The 23,208-nt window shown below is 37.0% G+C and overlaps 1 protein-coding gene across 1 annotated transcript in view; it reads left to right on the forward strand.

Annotated features, from left to right (window-relative positions):
• Positions 1–23,208, forward strand: part of Amon (prohormone processing protease amontillado) — a 69,068-nt gene that overhangs the window by 40,775 nt on the left and 5,085 nt on the right. Inside the window, exons 8-12 of the mRNA XM_076428389.1 lie at positions 5,026–5,238; positions 13,879–13,979; positions 21,280–21,513; positions 22,309–22,473; positions 22,741–22,858. Of these exons, the coding sequence (XP_076284504.1) occupies positions 5,026–5,238; positions 13,879–13,979; positions 21,280–21,513; positions 22,309–22,473; positions 22,741–22,858 (831 nt within the window). The remainder of the gene's footprint in view (positions 1–5,025; positions 5,239–13,878; positions 13,980–21,279; positions 21,514–22,308; positions 22,474–22,740; positions 22,859–23,208) is intronic.

The following is a 23,208-nucleotide window of genomic DNA, read 5'->3' on the forward strand; positions in this document are numbered from 1 at the left end:
GATAACACAATTATTTCAAATAATGAATTAGATCAAATACTTTTTTCAATGTTAAACATTATTTTTATTTTTCAAATGATTTATTTGGATAATGCTCAGGTCTGTAGTGGACTGCAAAAATAAAATAGAAACTAGAACAAGGTTTCTCACGGCTGTTTCGTAACAATTATTTTTAGCTCAAGGAAATGTTCGTATATATCTCCATAATAATTCAATATTACTCCTCAATAATGTATTAAATTTTCTGTAAAATTAATTATCTTCATAATAATTCAATATTACTCTCTCTCTCTCTCTCTTTTCAATAGTATTAAATTTTCTGTAAAATATTAATTATCTTCATAATAATTCAATATTACTCTCTCTCCTCAATAATGTATAAAATTTTCCGCAAAATTAACTTTTTTCAATTTTTCCCCTTCAGAAAAGCTTCCTCATTTTGGTATAATTTATTGTTTTTAATGCACCAAATAAGATATTATTATTACTTTAAAAACACTAATTTTTTACTGAGTGAAAATCCTTCAATTTTCAATTTAATTAAATAAACAATTTAATAAAAATTTCATTTACATTGCTCTTTCTTAATTGATAGCTTATGCTATAAATATATAAGGATCCACGTTGCAACAGTCGGATTACAATTTGTTCAACTTTGACCTTATCAACCGGTAATCCCGTTTCTTTTATTAGGTTTGTTCTGTGCACTTATTTCCTCGAGGAGTGACATCTCATGTCGTTTATCGCTAAATCGGAGATTTTCATGCAATTTCCATCTGGAAATGTGCAACTTTTTATATATAATTCGAGTCTGAATATACTTTTTTACACAATTCGAATCGGAATCTCTTTCTATAATTCAAGTCTGACTCTTGTTATAATTCAAGTCTGAATCTTGCTATATTTCTACTTTTTATTCTAACAATTTACTCCATCCACACTTGAATTGTACTTTTTCACTAAAAACAGTATCAGCCACGTCCTCCGCAATAATAATAATTGTCGAGTCTTTCACAGGAAGATTCAAAGGATATGAAGTATCGAAATTAGCCCGGCTTTTCGCGTCGCTCGGTAGCATTGTCCGCGCAGGTAATTAACGTCGGCAATTACCCACGCGAATATATTCTGCAGCGTCGCGACGCTACGCGTCTCCTTGCGTCTTGTCGGCGGAAGTCATTTCACCCGGCACTTAAGTCGAGTGTAAACAAGGCGCCCTTCGAGTCTATCGATCTCTCCTTCGCCTCGCGAACATTCCTCCTTTCTCTCCCATCCACAAGCACGATCGACGAGTTTTTCTTTGCGGTCCTCGTGTGACCGATGTTTGTACTCGAACGAGCAATTAGGCGACGGAGGAAACAGAACGAAGTATTAACGCTATTGTCTATCCGACCCTTGTCGAAATCACCAATATTTCCAATTCGTTCGACCTTGTGCCCTCCTTAGGGTCGGTTTATCTTAGCCAGTCCGGCCCGTCGGACAGAACCTTACTATGTACCCTGGTTTTGTATCCAGTATTTTATTTTTTTTTGGAAAATGCTGGATACAAAACCGGGAATGAAATTTTCAGCATGTGTGTAACTACTATAGATCTACAAAACATATATTTTAAATTTTCTTTAAGGGCCCAAATAAAAAAGTCTTAAAAAATTCTTTGTTATTTTTGCATGTAACCTTGTATATTATAATTTTCGGAAAATTTTTTTTTCATAACATTTCGTAAACCAATGCTTCTAATTGATTAGAAAAAAGTCAGGTCGATTAGTAGAATTATAAAAAAAAGTTATTCTTTTTTTAAAGGGCATACGAATACTTTTTGCACCCTCTGTATGCTTATATATGTATGTGAATACCACTATGTAACTTCTACATTTTCTGATGTATCACATCTGTGATCTCAATTCAATGATCAGGACTAAAAATCAATTTTACGCATAATTTTTGAATTAGTGAATTTCTAACATTAAAGCTTGGATTTCCGGCGTTCTCTCGTCAAAATCAACGGGATTACATTGAGAAAACCTTAAAAATTGTTGGTTTCCTCAGGCGAAGTTCAGCCCAACAATATAGTATTACATTCAATCGACCAAATGTTCCAATAAGATCAAAATTGCCTCAACAACGTTGTCTTAAATCCTACGTATTGTACAATTCTGACAATCGTGTATGTCATAACCGCACGAAATCCATTGTCTATCTAGTAAACAGTATAAAAAATCGAGCAATGTACACTAAACTAATACTACAGACAAATAAGAAAGAAAACACCGGAAAAAAGATAAAATATTAGAGTTTACCGACTTGCGTGTAAACTAACATGTAAAGAAACAAACAAAAAGGAAAGAGAATACATTATTCCGTCTCAATATACCATAATTAGACTGGGGATCTTTAAATATGTGTTAAAAGTCTTACAAAATTTTTGTTATTGTATAAATTTCATACAATCCGCATTCATTTACGATATACCAACAGCGATCTCACATTGGCAAGACACGTCTCAGTAGAAGCGTTGAAAGTCACGTAGAAGCAATCGCAAAGGGACGATCAAAAAAAAAAGATTCGTGGGATCGTCTAAAATCCCGAGGGACAACACAAGATTCGCAGGACTCGGCGGGCCCGTCTGATTCGTCGTGATTCGATCCCAGTCTGTAGCGAAGCTTTTCGAAATTTCCACCGGTCGGTCGAAGAGCGACCAATAATTGCTTCGAATCCAATCAGCTGCGGCCGCTGCTCGGTCTCTTCAAACGAAAACGTCGATAATTCATCGGAGAGAGAGAGAGAAACGACGGTCCTCGACAGACCTAATTACAGAGATAATTAGATCGATGCGCGATGAAGGGAGAGGGAGAGAGGGAGGCGGACGTTCGTCGCTGCTGTTTTTGTCGCTTGACGCCGCGCCGTAATAATATTGTTCGACCGGGAGACGCGGCTAATTGTCGACGGGCTCGATCACTCGAGGAGAGAGTGAGAAAGAGAGAGAGAGGTCATCCTCTATCGAACTATCGATCAGACTGCTCGATCGAGGCCTTTCGAGAGATTTCGGACGATGAACGAGAGACAAAGTGCCATCGACGAGGGCAGATTCTGTGGCTTCGAATTACCGATTGCTCCCTTCGACCACTAATTAGCTGCGTGCTCGTCTGTGTACACATATTCGTTGTTTACCTGCCTCGCAAAATAATTTAGCCCTCGAATACAAATGTGGTGCAATGTTACAGATGATATTATTAATGTATGAATTAAGTAGAATCTTTTATATTTGATTAGGTTGTTCTAAAAGTTTCTTTCACTACGTGCACATTCCATATCGTTAGATTACATCAGCATACACAAACAACACAATCTTCTGTTCGTTAATTTTTATCTTGAGATTTAACAACAAAAAAAACCCAGTTAGTAATAAATTTTTGAGAATCGCGTCAAATCGACATATTTTATCCCTGCTATCCCTGTTAGCTACCACAATCGAGAATTTTCGTATGGGAAATTGTTGGGCATCTCATCAAAATGAAGATACTCACGGAAAATTAGCTTGACAGTAATCAATTGTAAAAATGGACCGTGGATCCCGGACTATTATTCCTTCAGCTTCCCCTGTCTTAACCATGCCATTGGTTTTCTTAAAAACTACTCTGAATTTGCACCGAGCACATTAATCGAGACCGAACATTTGGGACAACCTAATATTGTAGTTTAGACTGGGTCTTTATGCAAAATGAGACTATTTTCTTTTGTAATATTCGATTTTTTTTAATTTGTTCACTGTGTCACATTGTTTTATGAATGCATGAAGTCAATGCATATGGGGTAAACACCAATAAATGAAAGTGCACTGTTTAACCCTCGGACAATGGACGATTTTTATAGCTATATAATTGGCAATGCTCAGGATCGTTCACAGCACTAATTAATATTTTTTAAAAATTTACTTTGGTGATATCTCGTGTAGACACATTAGTCTTTCTGATATGCTGAATGAAACAGCTACATATTCGGTTAGTTTAATTGCCACAAATTGAGTACTTAAATGACAAGTTGGATGTTCACGGTCGAGAATGACACAGCACTCGGAGGGTTAATGAAGGTATTAGAAACCATACATTGAAACAATCAACTTCAAGAGTCGCCAACGGTCGCGTCCGTTCCAGCTGTCCGGTAATAAGATCCGACGAGCTCGTATCCTAGGACGTAGGTATTACGTTTTTACAGTGAGCAGTTCCCATTTGCCGAGCCTCGAGAGTGCTTCTTCTCTTCCCGAAGGCTTCCCGAAGGTTCGTCGATAAGCGTCGAGACGACGACGGAGTTGTTAGGGACGTTTCGAAATCTTCTCTAACAACCGATCGTTCAGTCGCGCGGCTTACGACAGGTTGTAACAGCTTGTAACAGGCCATCAGCCGAGACACGCCTTCGGGAATCGAGATGACGACAAGACGATAAGGATGATGGCAGTGGCCCTAAGATCGCAAACACTGATAGTCAGACGACGGATTTAACGCTGCAAAATCTTGTTTGAAAGTGCTATGCACGCAGGCTGTTTCAGTTCTTCAGATTAATCCTTATGTTAGATTTTGTTCTGACTCCTTATCGCGTTTAAAGCATTTTTTAAAAATTTATTTCGAACATTCTGATAATAACATGATCATTTTAACGCGTTAGAATCCCATTTAAAAATGTATTCTACGCACACAAGCTATCTTATCTATGTTTAAGATTTCAATCCAGGAGACTTGTTAAACAAATTGTTTGTTTCTGAGAATTTTCTTTTCTAAAACGATGAAATTGAAGGAGAGATTGGTTTAAGATTTAGTAGAATTATTCGAATACGTGTTTCACAATCTAAAGCGAACCATATATAATTCATTGTACATTCATACATCATTTTGCATATAAATCTGCAATCTATTGTATTATAGTTGCTAGATTATTGGTTTTATATGAGCACAGCGAGCCTCTGGAGGATCCCCATAAAAATAGCAGAGATTACAGGAACGCAACTGCTTTTGAACACGGATTTTTGTTTTCCAGGGGCGGCGTGGCCTGGGAAATATTTATGTGTGGGCGTCAGGTGATGGGGGCGAGGAGGACGACTGCAATTGCGACGGATATGCAGCCAGTATGTGGACTGTCAGCATTAACAGCGCCATCAACGACGGCCAAAACGCGCATTACGACGAGAGCTGCTCGAGCACGCTGGCTTCGACATTTAGCAACGGCGCCAAGGACCCTAACATTGGAGTGGTAAGTCGACACGTGACTAATTTCCTCATTCATTTAACTATTTCAGATATATTCAACCTCCCTATCTTCGTAACTCGACTCTTTTTTACCTGTTGCGTAAAAAATGTCCCCAAAATAACAAGGAAGACTTTGCAATTTTTTTCACGGACTTGCTCTGTTTATGTTCAGTCGAAAATTTTTTATTGGACAGTTTTAATAGTGGTTTATGTGCTGAAAAAGTTTCAGTACTATTCTTTCATTAGCAATTTTTTAAAAAATTGTTCAATTAGACGATTTTTTGGACTGTCACAAAACCTTATACAACAAAGTGATTTAAAAGAAAAAGGACGAGAGAAGATAATCTTTTTGAGAAAAATTAATAAAAACGGAAATTCAGACTAAAATTTGAGGGTCAAATATATAAATTTCTTTGGAGCTGCATTAAACCGAGGATAATTTCTTGATTAAAATGGTCTTTAAACAGAGCATGCAGCTGAAAAGTCATTAGCCTTCATTAAAACTACATAAACCTACAAAGATCTTCATCCAGATCTCGATTCTATTCCAAAGGATTCAAGCCGTTCCCTGGGGACTGCCATAACTCAGAATTACCAAGGAATCCAAAGTTTCGAGACGATCATAATGAATCCGAAACGTGGAAACTTTTCATTCCCGACTCCGGGGACGTTCCGAAGATTTCCAAAACTTTCTACTGCAACTCGAGAGAATTCTCGAGATTTATTAAAGTGTCCTTACTATTCAGATATCTCCAGTTATTCATACTGAGTTTTATTCTTTCCGAAAGATTGGAAAGTTCCGATACGAGCGACCCCTGGCGGTGAACTTTAAAAACTCAGACTTAGCACCCCGTTAATGCTTCTTCCCGGTTTAATGCTCCTGTTGGCAGCTTAACAGGAGATTTCTTGCCGCTGGAGAGCCTGAAGTTGATATCGATTACGGGAGCCATAACTTCGTTGCACCCAGGATCGATTTTTTTTTTAATGCTGAAAGCGAGAATTAAAGTTTATTGGATTTATAAAAATCACCAGAGTGTGTCCGGTAACGTTTTCTGGGAGTTTTATGGCGGCACAGCATGTGCGCCATTAAACGAATTTATTGCATGATTTTCTCTCGAAGTGCTTCCATGATTTTATTACCTGGTCGGAGAGTAGCAAGTCGTTATTTTGAAATTAGTAATAATTTCATGCTTTTAGTGTTCGTGTTGACGCACAGCTCGACAATTTTAGCTCGACATATTGCTAAACTGATAATAAAGTGAAAAAACTGAAAATTCTCCAGCTGCAAAAATATTATTACCGCCATATTATAGATCTCCCTGAACATAAGTAACTTTTTTAAACTAAGTTTTTCAATATCTCCAAAAATAACAAAAATATTTAAATACTAATTTAATAAAATCATTTCTGGATTTATATAAAACGTATGAAAAATTTGTGAAGCTCATTATAAAATCCTAAAGAAGAATAAGAAATAAACAATCAAACCCGCAGCACACATGAATGATTAAAAATAAAAAAAAAATTGAATTATTAAGATTGAAAACATTAAGCTCGATATTAAAATATATCGTAAGAAAAGTCTAAAATAGTGAGAGGTCGATTTCTGGCACACGGTTGTATGATTCAGCAAACATCCTTTTGTTCGTAAAAAGAAGCTCGTGAGAAATGTTTGCGCGAGGTATTTGTGAAAGAAGTTTCTCGAAGACGATGCAAAAATTGCACAACTCACCTGGAACTCGGATGGAATTTCTGCACGTGCAGGTTATTCCAGAACAACGGATGCGCGAGGTAAATTTTCAACTTGTCTGTGCAGCGCGGGGGCGTCAGGTAAAAATAAATTAACCATGCAAACACGGTCGAGGAATCTCGTGGCGCATGGCAGAGTGCGATTTGAATAAAAGCGGGCTGGAATTTCTGTGGAGATCCTTTCTCTCTCTCTCATTTTCTCTCTCGCTCTCTCACTCGCTCCGATGCAAATTCCCATGATCTTTGCGAAGCTGTGGAGGACTGCGACGGAGCCTCGAACTCATTGTTTCGCGACGAGTACACTAAACCCGTGCTGTCCGAGCTTGCAGCCTCGGGCTTCGCCTGTTCTGGCTCCGTTGGCAAGGAAACCTGGAGGCCGTGATGACATCCGGCAGTTGCGTCAAATGTTTGAAGTCCTTTTGTCTTCTTTTGTCAGCTTTTTTCTTTGTTCAGCTACGTCTGGTTGAGTTAATATAAAATATCAAATGCTGATCGGTTTTTCTGTGTGTGTTCATTGTTAGTGCAAATGGAAAAATTCTGTCGTTCTATTCTACATAGAAAAATATTGCAGAGGCCAGTTTTGTAAACAGAAAAAAATTGAAGAGAGAAAATATGTTCAATCCAATCAAACGAAAATTTTGTTATGCTACAAATAATTCTACAATTGTTTAATAAAATATTTCAAATATTTTTTTCAGTTGAATAAATGTTCTGCTTATTCTATAGTAAATTGTCAAAAATAATACTGAATTGCTCGAACGTTAACAGCATTTTATACGAAGAGAAAGTAGTATAAGCACAGAATTGGTCAGACGTGACATAATTTTCTGGTACTTTTCGTTTAACAGTATGTTTTATTTGTACTGTCACATCTTGAAACAATGATACATTTACAATCTCTTTTGTGGTAACGAAAAAATAGTCATACATCTACTAAAATTAAATGGACATTTTTGTCAATGTATAAATAACTACATTGATTAAAATTTTTTTAAATAGTTCACTTCAGTTGGATTTAGAAAAATTCCCATTTAATCTATAGTCAATTTTCAAAAATAATACTGAATTGCTCGAGCGTTAACAGCATTTTATACGAACAGGAAGTAGTATAAGCACAGAATTGGTCAGACGTGGTCATAATTTTCTTGTTCCTCTGATCCCGTTTGTTCTCCAGTATATTTTCATTGTACATGTTGGGGTAATTATACATTTATAGTCGGAGCTACTGAGACTATGAATTAGCGGGAGGCCAACAGTGTTTCGTAAAATACATAAATGTTGATAAAAATCTTGCGGAATGTGGAATGTTCAAGTCTCCCTCCGAACGACCTGGATTCTCGAGAACAAAGGGATCGGACAGTCGATTCATTTTCCACTGAGGCACGGTTTGCAACCGGACAGAGGACTCCGCTGCTAATGGCCTAACAAAGGATGTCTAATTAGGGTGAACACGTTGAGCTCGGACGAAAATCGTGTTCGGGATAAATCTACTTTTCGCGGATTCGGTGAAACGAGGGTCACTGAAATTTTCTTGTGACTGTTAAACTCTGATGACATTCAATCTAAAAAAGAAACTTTTTCTGTGCACCCTCTGGGCTTCGAGATGTCTCCAGAAATCGCGGAAAATCTTCCGTCTTTTCCTGAAATTTTCCTGTTACTGTTAAACTCTCTGAAGACATCCACTCTAAAAAAGAAATTTTTCTCTCTGGATTTCAAGATTTCTCCAGAAATACATTTTTCAACCCTCAACTTTGAAATTCCGAAGAATTCTTGATGAATTAATTTTTTTTGAAAAAGTATATTTTCAATCCTTGTGTTCGGCTGATTTTGACGAAATTTTAGTGTGGTATAGAATTTCGAAAAATATTCGACACGTATTTTTTCTTGTCAGTTAGAATTCACGTTGAAGGGATGAAAGTATTATTTGTTCAAATTAGGGTTGAACAAATAATTTTATTTAATATCTCCTAAACTATTAGATTGAAATAAAAATTTCAAAGTGTCATTTGTGTGCCTTACCCTGACGATTTTTTGGAAAAAGTATTCTAAACATTATTACATACAATTGTCTAGATACCTCTACGTAAAATTGGCTAATAGTAGTTTACTGCCAATTATAACAAAATTGCGGTTTAAGTGTCTCACTTGTGTAACATCCCTTGTAAGCACCATCTCGTGTATGAGACTCATTAAAATTTTATGTAACAAGAACATATTCCCTCGTTAGTATCTTCTTCCCACCCACGCGTGTTTCTTCAAGTATTCACGGGGTGTATCGGGTGCCGTAAATTATTAATAACGAAATATAATGTTAAGGGAATGGCACTCCTGCCAGATCACATTGAAAGACACGCAACTGCGTGGGAAGAAGAGAGGATAGAAACAGGGTTGACTATGATCTAGAAGGGATGAGCTTGACAAGTAGGGGTGAAAATTGGAGAGGAAAACGTTCCTTTGATTTCATGTATTACTCCACTTGCTCATTCATTCTATGAACGACAAAAAGTATTTAGAAAAATGTCTTTATTAATGAAATAAATATCATGAATAATTTCTTCGCAATTATCACTATATTCTTGACAATAAATATATAACAATAGAGGGGTAAATATTGGAGAAAATAGTAGGGACAGACACAAGAACGTAATAGTGATATTTTTTCGTGTCTGATCAATCGTGGGGCTATACTACTTACGCCCACTTCAAACGTTTCAGTCTGATTCACATTTCTCGTTTTCTGTCATTGTTATTAATGGAATATTCAGTAGAGTGATTTTGGAAGCATGTGGCAGGAACATGGTGGGATTACATTTAAAATTATTTCAGAGGAAAATGTCGTATTCCACTTGCTCTTAAAGCATCGAATCCTACAGAAGCCTTTCAATTAAAATTGATAAAAAATATATTCTCTTAATGAAACGGTACATATTTTAAAATGAAAAAATGTAGCATCAAACAGACACTTCTGCAATAAAAAGTAAGAGAACTGGAAAATCTGAAGTTTGCTCCCAGCGATCTGCAGGAAGGTTCCTTTGTTGTCCGAAGCAACTGATCGATAGAAACACATCACCGCTGTATGTCAGCGAGTCCGGAGTCCAAGTCTGTTCAGAAGTCGTCGTTCATCCAACTTAAGAGCCTCGATAGAGAGGAGCGCGTCCCACGTTATCGAGGCTGGCTCCCTCGGGCCAAAGCGTTGCCATCGCTAGGGATTATCTCGTGGAAGGCTGTGAGGAATTCTCGTTGGCAGCCCACCAAAGCTTTGCCGGGACCCTCGTAAACTTTCCACCACGGCTTCGTGGACATCGTCCATAGGAGGATCGATCGATCCAGCGTCCCAGAAGCTTGTGTCGACAGTGAAAAGAACCGCGTCGCTGTTCTTTCGCCACTCTCTGCCATCTCGGCCACTTGGGATCGCCTTCTGACAGCGCAAAGATTGATCGAACAAAGACTGAACACACAGCTCGACACAAACACGAACCTCGTGAAACGTGGACAATGTGTATTCCAGCTGAGAATCCGTGGAGAATTCGCTGAGAACAGGCATATTTACCATACCGTTTCTCCGGATCGTTTCCTCGGAGACCGAACCGCGGATTTTGCGCATTGTTTAACAGCCGTGGAGCTATTTAGGCGACTATCACGCGGAATATTGCACGTACTTGTCTCTTGGGTAAAAAGTATTCGCCATTTTGTATACTGCGAATTTTTAATGGGCATGCTAATTAGGAGTTCTTGAGAATTGCTGGTATCTTGCTGGAAGCAATTTTTGCAGTTTTATTTGTTCGGCAAATACACCATTTTTTTCTTTAACAATTCTATTGTGGTAAGTAGACTGCGAATTTATGCGAATTTAAAGTTTTGCATTCATTCCTACATAGACTGTTTGGTTTAATCATTTCAATAAGTCGAAAGTAATGCAGCAGTACATATTTTATTAAATTTATTGTATCATATACACATATTTAGTAAATCTTGATCAATTGCAAGAAACAGGAGCCAAATACAAATTTCTATTTTCCTTTAACGATTCTAATAAACTGATGATTTTTATATTGTGCAAATGCTACTTCTTAAATTTTCTATATACGGTTTCTACCGTTAAGTTTCTAGTATTTCTTGTAGCAGGAAAAGCATCGTATCAACAGCTATTTACCAGCACGCGTAAACACGTGGACTGCGAGAAGCGGCGTCGATGTTGCGGAAAATGTGCAAGATCGGCCGGCTGCCTTTTATGTAGCAGTCTCGGTCGTTAACTGGATGTTGGCCGATAACGACGTAGATCGCGCCACGTTTCCGGATAGATTCTCCACGGTTTTTGTGGGCTATTGTGCTCGATAGTCGAGATTTTATGGGCGAGCACGGTCCACGCGATTTTCTCCAACCCCTTCTCGTTCGCTTCTACGGGAATTTCACGCTCGAACGATGGGGGAAAATGGAGAAACGCAGGGAAGGTGATCGTGTGAACCGTGTGAACTGTGCGGGACGCGAGTCATGTGAACTGGAAACGAGATTCCCTGGTATTGAGTTCCCTGGTATGCTCTTTCTTTGTTCTAGTGTCTCTACTAGCTATAGTGATCCTTAAGCTCCATTTCGCCTAGCGATTTTTTAAATGATTATTAAATTAATTAATTATTTATTTATTCATGCCGTAAACCTTGTTTGGTTTATATAGCATACATTAGTATAACACTTTAACAAAAAAAAAGTAATGAAGCATATAACGCAATACAAAGTGAAATCAACACCAACGGCAGGCGCTAAATCCTAATCTTACATTTTTTGAGGAAATTAAAAATAAACATTAGCGCTGTAATGTCTCGTACGCTTAGAAAAATATTAATAGCGTAGGGAGGATAGTGTTTATGCTTGAGGAGCAGTTCTAACAGGTGTCCTCTTGATAATGCAATCTTAAATATAATTTAAAAAACGAATTTTATGACAGAATACATTTGAAGGCTGAAATTTCTAAAATGAACTAAATGAATATTTATTTTATTGTGTCAAGAGGACATTAGAAAAATTTACCAAGAATTTATTTAAAATATAAACAGTTTCATTTTGAATATTGAGCGCTTTAAAATTTTGTCAAATTATTGAGAATTATTTTCCCCGTCCTAGTTTGCCGTACAAGTATTAAAAAACTTGGAAAATTGTACTTGCGACTAAGCAATTTCTCGGAAGAGGCACCGTGTAGACCGGACGGCGAGAGCGCGTCCTTCGCGTTTACGACGCCATTTTATCGCAACTTTATCGCTAACCGAAAGCGAACTTTTTTAATGCGGAAACTTGTCTGTTCCCATGGGTCACATGACCACGTTCCAAGAAATTACGTCGTTCCGAAATGGAGCGTTTAATCGCTTCTGGGATTCGATGCATTCAATCGCTGTAATCGACCGATTTGCAATCGATTTTCACTTATTATCCTGCAGAAATCGATCGACATTGAAAGCACCCTCCGGGGTTTGCCACTATTTAAAATATATCGCTAAATAACTCAGCTTTGGAAACGTTTTCTGGATCATTTTGTGATTTCCATGCAAGCTGTAGTCTAAATCTCAATGCACATGAAAGAGGGACAATTTTTCACGAAAAAAATTGCCAGGAAGGAAGAATGGAATTTTTAATTTGCAACTTTGTGAAAGAATTAAATTTGCAAATAATTTTATCTTCAAAAAGCTTTCATTATTTTATTTATCATTTTGTAACTTTTATGCAAGCTGCATTCTAAACAGTGCCATTCACAAAGGGGATTTTTCTTCGTGGAAAAATTAGTCGGGGAAAGTGTAATGGAATTTTTAATTTGCAACTTGATGAAAGAATCCAATTTCTAAAGATACGACGCGACACTATGTAAAAGTAGCCAAATGTTTGTCGCATAATTTCCTAAAAAAATCTTTTTCTTCCTTTCGTTTATCGTGTATGGATTTTCATACAAGCCGCATTCCAAATTGCATTGAAATAAAACGAAGAAGTGGTTTTCTTGTCGAAGTGGGTCAGAAAGGCAGAATGGACTTTTTTAATTTGCAACTTTGTGGAGGTATATTGCAAACTAAATTAAATAGCCCGCGTTCGGAGAGAAAACATTGTATACGATGTTTCCGCTTTGTATCTTGACCAACTTGTTATAGGTAGTCTGTGTTCAACTGTTTTGCAGTCCGGGAACATTCTCAATTAATTAAATTCCGTTCAAATTGTTCCTCCCGGTTTTCGCGTTCAATTTAATTAAGTAGTTCGCGATACTTGCAATCGAGCTCTGCAATGATGTACTTCAAAAAGAACTTTTATATATATTCATATACTATTTTGTAAAATGTTATCCTTATTATTTTATAAACTATTATTATACTTCATCTTTTAAATTTTCCAACTGATTAATCGTACACTGAATTTACTTCGATATAACATGAACAGGAATAACAACAAGAACAATGTAATATAATATGCAGTAATAATAATTTGGAGTACACAGTACAATATTAATAAAAATGCTTATAATAATAGTATATTCTGCAATAATAATACAGTAATGCCCCACCATAAACGCATTATCATTTATAATGATAAAAGTATCGCGATACAAGCAACAACTATCGAAATAGTGATCAACAAACTTTGATAATGATCGCCGACAAGGATATAACCGGATCACGTCGGCACAAAAAGCAACAAGAGAGACCGGAGATAATTATCTGCTTAAATAGTTCAAGCAAACTCGTATGCACCGACACGAACATAGAGGATCTTCGGGTCACGCAATTACCATTAAAATGCAAATGGCGCACATTCCCATAACAAGGTGAACCGGTTAACGGTTGAATTTTAATTTCGACTAGCAAATGGAAGACCGTAATTAACTGAGACTACATTGTGACGCTTTTTTGCTTTTTTTTTCTAGGCCACCACTGACCTGTACGGTGAATGCACCAGGACGCATAGTGGGACGTCAGCAGCTGCACCGGAAGCTGCCGGAGTGTTTGCACTGGCCCTTGAAGCTAAGTGAGTTAATAGAACATTTCTAATATTTTTCTGTCTAATTTCTTTTACTCTTTGACCTGCTCTCGTGGAAAATTCCAACCTTTTTATTCCTGCACGAGATCCAAGCTTTTTTCTACTTTCAACCCCATGACCTTTCAACTGTTCAACCTTCTGCTACAGTTCTGATCTTTCAATTTAATTATTACAGTAATTCAGTACTTCGAGAAGTTCCACCTCTTAATTGGTATTGAAACTTAACAACATTAACTCGATAGCTACGATACTAACTTAACAACGTTAAAATAAATCATTACAAAAAATATTGACTTGAATTTACTAGCTCGGCATGAAATTCAATATTAATAACAGCAATATTACAATTTTCAACAATAATTGTTAAAGAAAGTAGAATGAACAGGCTACGAAATTATTTTATATTTTCGTTTCGAACGTTGCATTCAGAAGATGTTTGAAATGGATCAATTCGGTGTGTTTCAAACACAGGCCGAAGAACAAATTAAAAAACGCGATTCCTCGACGATCAAGTAATTCACACTTCGCCGACCACGTTCGAAAATTGCTTGATATTTTTCTTCTCTGTCCCACTATTTGCTTTGGCTCTCGCGCAGGCAGGCGGTCACAGGACATATCCGATATTATTCCACGAACAAAACTTCTGCCCTTTGAGCCATCATGCAGTTCAACTTTTTGCTTTGTCCGGTAACATGCTGCAGGAAATTCCCGATAAATATCCCGGCTGTTTTTCAACAACATCGCACAGGGACAAACATTTTCGACATTTTCACGGACATTTTTAATCGACGTTCTAAAACGTCAATAAAAAGATGAATAATATGTTTTCAGGATTTCATGCAATTACAGGGTCTTCTCTTAAGAAGTTTCATTTTAAATGATAAACGCTCCTTAATGGTAGACCCTTTACGACAAAATGACTAGCTGCAATTTAAAACAATAAGAAGAGATCGAAAGAATTTAATCATTCATTATTCCCAACTTATTAAAATGATTGAACAAACGACATTTTTGTCTGGCTCCAGTCTTGCAATTGATGCTGAACATTTTTATTTTGCATAGAAATCTGCTGTCTAATCATCAGAAACCTAAGCATGACTCTCTATTCATGCCTCATTCTCTATTCGCCACTACACGCGACATTCTCCTAACTCTATAATGATTTACCCGATGTCCTCTCAGGATAACGAAGTTCACAGGAACAAAAGGATAAAAAATCACCGTGAAAGATGGCCGTTAACGCAATTCGATCGCGTAGCTCTCAGGGATAAGGACGTGGTTTTGCTTTTCGCCCATGTCTCTATCGAGTTATCGACTCGTGACCAGTACCGCGACACCCACGTGTTTTATTTCGTCGAAGCTGACCGCCGAACAACCTCTACGAGCTTGTAAAATTCAATTTCCTGCATGGAATCGCCATTGTGCCTCGCGAAGAACAATGCCGGACGTTTATTTTCGGCCGCCACGTATGCATTCTCTCGCTTTAGCGATTAATCCGGGAAATTGCCTCGTTTGACCATTATAAAAGCGCTTTCATTTGTTCGCCTGGCTGACAATTTTATTCGCGACGTTGGAATACAGAATTAGCGTTCGATACGCTTTCCAATATTTTAAACAAGATAAAATAGTCCGCGGAGTCGTCGGTGCGTGAAAATAAATATTTTCAACGAACGTTCTAATCTTCTTCGTTGAAGAATTCCGAGTTTCATATTTGCGGAAGTCGTATGTGTTTTGTGTGGTATTTTTAGAATTTATTTAATTTACGAGATACATTGATTTATTTCGTGAGAACAATGTATTCGAAGGAGAAATAAATCCGAGGTTTCTTTGGAGTTAATTTGTAATTGAATTTGTAGATAGATTCATAAAAAGTGTATATATAGAATCAATTAATTTATTTCAGTCTTAGGGTTAGCACGGTTTCATGAATTATGCTCCATCTCTTCCGTTCTGCTCAATAAGAAATTACGAAAAATTTTATGAACATTCTATTTAATAGCACACATGCCAGTGAATTATTTCAGAATTTTCGGTTGCAAAGTCGATTTTAAAAAAAATCTGGAAGCATAAAATTGCTGATCTTGTATTGAAGTTTTCAGAGTACCATGTTTATGTTATTATGTTAATTGTGTTTCATCGAGATTAGTAATGTATATTTTGCATAAACGCTTTATTTTGCATAAATATTTGGTCTACTAATGATTAACAATTAAAAGGTGAACTAGATGTTCGACCGTTTCTCCTGGTAATGCAAAATTCAGCCCGCGAGCAGATTACGGTTGAGCCCGTCAGTTTCGATTTCCCCAATTTGGATTTCCACCGTCCGCAAAGCTGGCCAACCCTAAATTCCCACCGAAATGTCGGATTATGATGTCATGATTTGCGGATAAAGCTGCCTCTCGCAAATTGTAGCCCGTTGAATTTGATGTTTGCGACCGGTAACAGGGTAACTGCATCTCCCGCAGGTTTTTTGGAGCGCGTTAATCGCGTGGCTTACGCGAGACTGCCGAAAATCCGCTAACGAAACATTCCCGATCCGTTTTCGATGGGGATGTTTCGCGAATCGCAATCATAACGAGTGGGAAATCGAACAGAAAACGCGTTAACGAACAATTTCACCGCGGGGAATGTGTACCGAACTATTCCGAACTGTTGTTGCAGGCGTTTAGCTGTATTCTTTTTAACGCTGCGACCAAGTTTAATCGGTCTTCCGATTTTATCTGCGAATCGCTTCGCTGTACTTCATTTCGACAAACACTTGTTTCCTGCGACAATCGTTTCGTGATGGGAAATTGTCGAAAATTATTAAAGTTTTGTTTTGTTGACCTCTTTCTAGATGATTAAAAATGTCAAAAAATGGAGAATAAAAACAATTGTTTCAGTCTTTTGCAATATTATCGCGGAGCAATACATCCTGGTCGAAAAAAATGTATGATTTTTATTGTTGAACTAATTTTTATTCAATATCTGCTTTTTGCAATTTATGAAAGAGAATCCTGCCCTTCCATCTTCACCTCAAAAATTGTTAAAAACGACGAAAGTTTTATTTAATCACTCCGCCTGGGACACTGTCGATTTAAATCTGCTTAGTTAATTACCGATATTATTCACAGTTTTCTACCATTTACCTCTCAATTTTCCATAAATTAAAGAAAAATGACCACTAATTCATTTTCCCATTTTTTCATCATCCAACAATTTTTTAAAACGACCATTTTATTTAATTACATCGTTCGGGACACGATGTCAATATAAATCTTGAAAATATTTTCCACTATCCTCCATAATCTTATTATTCCATTTATCTACGAACTTTGCAGAAAGTATTTCGATATAGATGTCCACGGGTTCACTTCCTGGCTTTCCACGTATCGGAATTTTTTCGAGACGTCCGACAGTCAATAAACTTTTTCTCTGGTACGCCTTTGCCTAGTATCGAACCACGACATTATTGGATGATGTTGTAATTTACGGTAACTGTAGGCGGACGTGGGTATACGTTCTTCGGCCGTGTAATCGAATTCAATCGCAAAAGCTCGCGTTTCGCGATGGAATCACGAAAGACATTGCGCGAGAGATGAGATATTATTCGCTGCGCCGCGCCGCGTCGAGGCGTCCTCCGGTATTTGAAATTCGAAGCGGATTAATTCGGTTTTTTACGCAGCCTCCGATGGAAATATTGGATCTCTTTTTTCCCCATAGAAACCTGCGCCATAGAGTCGGATTTATTACGTTATTAACCGTGTAATTGGAGTTTATTGGAGACCGTGTTGACGGGCTGACAATAAGCTGGAACGAGGCCATTGTTGCGTCTGCTGCGAGAATTTTTCACGACTTTATACATGCAATTTTCCATTTTAATACTGTTCCGAAAGTGTTCCATTTTGTTCAGTAAGAAATGTGCTGCTTTATATATTATCACTAATTTATTTGGTTATCCTATTTACGGTTATTCATGTGAATTTATTGTAATTTTCATCAGTAATTTTATTAGTAGTATGTTTTGCTAAATTTTTCGTGATGCATCATTTTGAATTTTAAATTTATTATTTAATTGAATTTATTTTACCTTTGCTGTGAAAAATATTTTATTCTGTTCGTTTTGGAAAATGTGCATTGCTATATATTAATTGATTGAACATGTACTTTATTTATTTCCATTTACTGTCCTGTCAATTAATAATTTGGGTAAACGTTACTTTACCGAACTCAAAATTAGTAACTTCTCCTACGAATTATGATGTATTCGGTATGTAATCCAGTAGATTTGTACCCGGCACGGATGCAGATCAAAGTTTCGATCCTCTAAAAGTTGAGGAGTTCTGGTCGCTTAAAGTTGAGCATTTTTGACAGGTAAGGGCGCCGCCATATTGGTTTGTAGCCGCCATATTTACATACCAATACATCATAATTCGTAGGAGAAAGGTACTAATTTTGAGTCCGGTAAAGTAAAGAGCAGCCAATCATTTTTATAACCCCAATTCACCGTGTTCTGAATCTTTATTATTATCTTCATATTTCAATTTATTTATTTGTATTCACCGACTTTTTTTTTACTGAGTTTATTGTTAAACATTCCATATTTACTGTGCGGAAATTGGTTTACTTGTCATGTTGACTTTATTCACATTTCTATTTATTTACTAGTCCCCATCGATCCATTTTTTATTGTTAATCGTGCAAACAGTGAACCCTCAACATTGCGTGGTAAATTGTTTGTTTATTTGCTTTTCAAAAAAAAAAATTTGGAAAAATAATTTGTTTATCAGGAAAATAAACATCGATGAAAAGCTGAAGCCAATGTTTATTCCGGAGGATTCCGCGTTCCGTTGTTTCAGTTTAATCTCTCGATGATGAACGTATGTATGAGATATAATTGAACGTACTACTGAATACTCGACTGTATAATGTTAAATATGATGAACAGGATTTTCTGCATCAGTAGACTGAAAATGTGCATCGGGTTATAAAATTGATTGTTTCGTGAACCTTGCACACAATGTGCGATTCACTAGTGCTATGCGATGTACATATGTATTGTCGACTTGTTGGCAGTGTGTGAGAAGCCAGATATAATTGTGTCTAGTACTGTGTTTTGCATTATTCAATATTCGGAACGTCATACTCTCTAGCTCTAACATTCACGACTATCTTCATAGGTGATGTGCACTCCGCTATTTAATTTGTAGACGATGTTAATTGCAAATATGTTGGTAGTTAAATAAATGCATAATTCATAGATTTAGAGGTAGACTGGGATTAAATAAAATTCTATTCCATTGGTTAATAATTGTAAGAAATAAAATAGAATATTATTGATTTAATAACAAAGTAGAATAAAATATAATATTATAATATATATAAAATATTATATGAAATATAATATTATATAGATAAAATAGAATATTATTGAGTTAAATTTTCTTCTAATTTCTAGTATTTTCCAGAGAGAAATAAACTCTTAATAATTTTTTAAAATGAAGTGAGATAAAATGTCGAATGAAATCTTATTATAATTCTTAGGGGGAGAGAATATTATAATGGTATAACAATATTAGGGGGGTCGTCACAATCTAATTTATAATTGACCTCACTAAGGTGTTTTCCATGATTTCATATTCGAAACGTTAAACTCTCCATCGCTAATATTAACATCTATTTTCATTTGTAATGTACCTCGTATTATTCAATTTGTATACGAAATTAATTGCATCTCAATGGCCATTTATACAAATTAATATGTTATGGACAGATTCAAATCAAATTGCATTCTCTCGCTTAACAATCCCATAATTCAGAGCAAATTATAGTTATTGATTCAATCATCATTACAATGTTTGTAATGTGAAAGTAAACAGCAAATTATAAAAATAAGTTTCAAAAAAACTGATGAACTTCATTATGATTTTAATTCCGTTTGAAAAAGAGCATTTTATGCATTCACGTTATTCCTCTGATTTTCTCAATATTTAAACAGTCAAACATTTCTGAAAAAATGTTTAAGGAAACTGTACTTTCTAAAAAATGGAGCGAAATGAAAAAAACACTTCCAATTTCAGTTTTCATATCTGCATCAAGGTCCACAATCTATTTCTAGAAGTATTTTTATTAAAATGTAAAATTCGTTCGGAACATGGCAAGGAAAAGTGACTCGCATTGGAGTGACTCACATTTGCCATTGAATTAGGCAAGGCTGAACGCGGTGAGTGATCCGAAGCACAGGAACGTGGCCTTTTAATGCTGAATTTCCATTTCTGGGTCACGTTCCGCCGACTGAGTTTGACGAGACTTCAAAAGCCCAGGGGCGAGTTCCATTAACCATTTTTCACCCGCTTCTTTACCTCTAATTTCCCTCGTGGGACTGCATCACAGAAAAATTGTCAGATTTTTCATTTAAAATGTAATCTCACTGACGATGTATGTTCGAGAGGAAAACAGCCTTTCTGTGTAACAGAGGAGTTTAAAAGTTGCCACACGTGGCAGTGCAACTGCGAGAAACTGAAATTCTATTTTCGCGATTGTTCTGCTGGAACTGGCTGGGACCAGGCGAATTTACTATCGTTGCCAGCGAACAATGTGACGTCGTTGTTACATGTTACAGTGAGGCACTTGTGCAGCTTCGACTCTCGTAAATAGTTACTCCATACACTGTTTTTCAAAAAATTGCAATTGCGTAATTTTTCTACAAAAATCGACATTGAAACTCTGTTTCTCTAAAATCTTTATAGATAATTTTCATTGGCTCGGATGTTCTGTAATTTTTTTCATTGACACAGGTGTCTTGTAATTTTTTTACAAAAATTGACATTGAAACTCTGTTTCTCTAAAATCTTTATAGACAATTTTCATTGGCTCGGATGTTCTGTAATCTTTTTTATTGACACAGGTGTCTTGTAATTTTTCTACACAAATCGACATTGAAAATCTGTTTCTCTAAAATCTTTATAGATCATTTTCATTGGCTCGGATGTTCTGTAATTTTTTTCATTGACACAGGTGTCTTGTAATTTTTTTACAAAAATCGACTTTGAAAATTGCACTGGCCTTTTTCTCCAGTTGCAATGGGGTTGAAAACTTTTCGAAGATCGACGATCTAGTGATCAAATTTCCAAGTTAAATGCCGGTGGATCAGCTTATACATCTACCCAGGAAAGATCTCGATCCATCTCTCCGTGCAATCCATTCGATCTCCATATAATTCACCGAACTCCGATCAAAGAGTGTCCCCATAAAGACTCGAAAAGGATTCCGGCTTTAAAGAGATTGAATCCATGAATTCCTTTCGCAGTCCTCAACTGACATGGAGAGACATCCAGCATCTGACTGTGCTGACATCAAAGAGGAACTCGTTATTCGACGCCAAGGGGAGGTTCCACTGGACGATGAACGGGGTTGGTCTCGAATTCAACCATCTGTTCGGTTATGGGGTCTTAGACGCTGGTGCCATGGTTGCCTTGGCGAAGAAATGGAAGACAGTGCCACCGAGGAACCATTGCGAGGGGGGCTCCGTTTTGGAGAGTCAGTAAGTAGCTTAAACAAATTATTTATAATCAATCTGCGAAAATATTGACACGCAAACTAGTTTGGTGAAAAACGATCGTACAATGACGAGCATGGGCTCACTTTGAAGCTTAAAGCCTCTACTTTCATTAGCTATCATTCGTTTTTTTAAAGATTTTTTAAAATTATATTGTGATGGAAAAACCGAAGATATGTCCTTTTTCTCAAATGGCAAGAACTTTGCACATTAAAACCTTTCTAAGAACTTTGAAAAATTTTTGTCGAGATTGAGTCTTACACAGATTTGAAGATTGATGTTTCCTCTTTACGTCGAGCTCTTAAAAATTGATGTACGATATTTTTTGGCCATTTTACTCAACTTTGAATGGAGGTCCGTGAGGTCTTTCAAATATTTGATTTTGCACAAAGATTGCTTCATTGTAATTCCTTGAGCTTTTTCGTTGCTTCCAAAAAGTACTAACTCTGTCATGTTCGTTAATCGCAAACAAATCAAGGATCTAGAATTGTTCCTAGATCACTTGTTTCTGCTTTAGCTATTATAGATTGATGAATGAAGCGATAAATAAGTTTTCTAGGTGAGAAAATTCGAAAAGCATATAATAAAGTAGGGTAATTGGCCATTAGATCGTTATTTCTGGATGACAGTATCGACCCCAGCCACCTCCTGTCGCGTTCACTGCCGTTTCCCTAACATTAGGTGATGGCAACCTTCCTTCTGGTAACCTTCTCCCGCAGGAACTCGAGTTAGCGTGTTCCAGCACTTTCCTCTATGCTTCACGTCAATTTCCTTTCGCAGGGAAGTGACGAGCGACCGATCGATCTTATTGAAGATAAAGACTGACGCCTGTGCTGGGACCGAGTACGCGGTCAACTATCTGGAACACGTGCAGGCTGTCATATCTGTCAACGCGTCGCGACGAGGCGATCTCGAGCTTTTCTTGACTTCGCCTATGGGCACCAGGTGAGATCCTGTCGATTCTATAGATCTTCTAGCTCCTGTAGATCTTCATTTTATTTCAAATTTGATTTCAATTTTGATTTTCAAACGTGGACAACATGAATTGATATGTTGTAGGAAAATGCACAATTTCGTTGGTCCTCTTAAGATTAATCGATTAAAATTGATTCACAATTGTTATAATTGAGGTTTTTAGTTTCTTAGACGTTTCTTGCATTGACCAGACTGTTCAGCTTTTCGAGGATACGGAATAACGGAGTCTGATTGTAGGTCGATGATCCTGAGCCGGAGGATCAAGGACGACGACCATAGGGATGGCTTCACGAAATGGCCGTTTATGACGACTCATACTTGGGGAGAGTACCCACAGGGAACCTGGTTGTTGGAGGTAAATGTTGCGTAAGCGGAGGGTTTGCGTTCTGATCGATGAGACGTGGGAGAAACAGGATAAAGCTGGATAGATTGCCTTCCGATATGCTAGCCAGACCTTTTCCTCCCGTCTTAGAAACTGACATTTCACCTGATGTGTGTTAATAGCTTGCGTCACGTATGTTTTCTGTTCCCACGATCATTAAGAAATCATTCAGATTTGAAGATTCAGAAAATGTTCAAAATCTACAAAAACACCAACTCGTGAAGTGAACTTAACTCGATCAAACTCACGACCTTTACAATCACCACTAAAAATAAAAATTGTCAAACGCGTCCCTAAACGGTCCCAAGCATCATCAACTGCAC

Source organism: Lasioglossum baleicum, chromosome 7 (genome assembly GCF_051020765.1).
Source record: "Lasioglossum baleicum chromosome 7, iyLasBale1, whole genome shotgun sequence".
NCBI lineage: Eukaryota > Metazoa > Arthropoda > Insecta > Hymenoptera > Halictidae > Lasioglossum > Lasioglossum baleicum.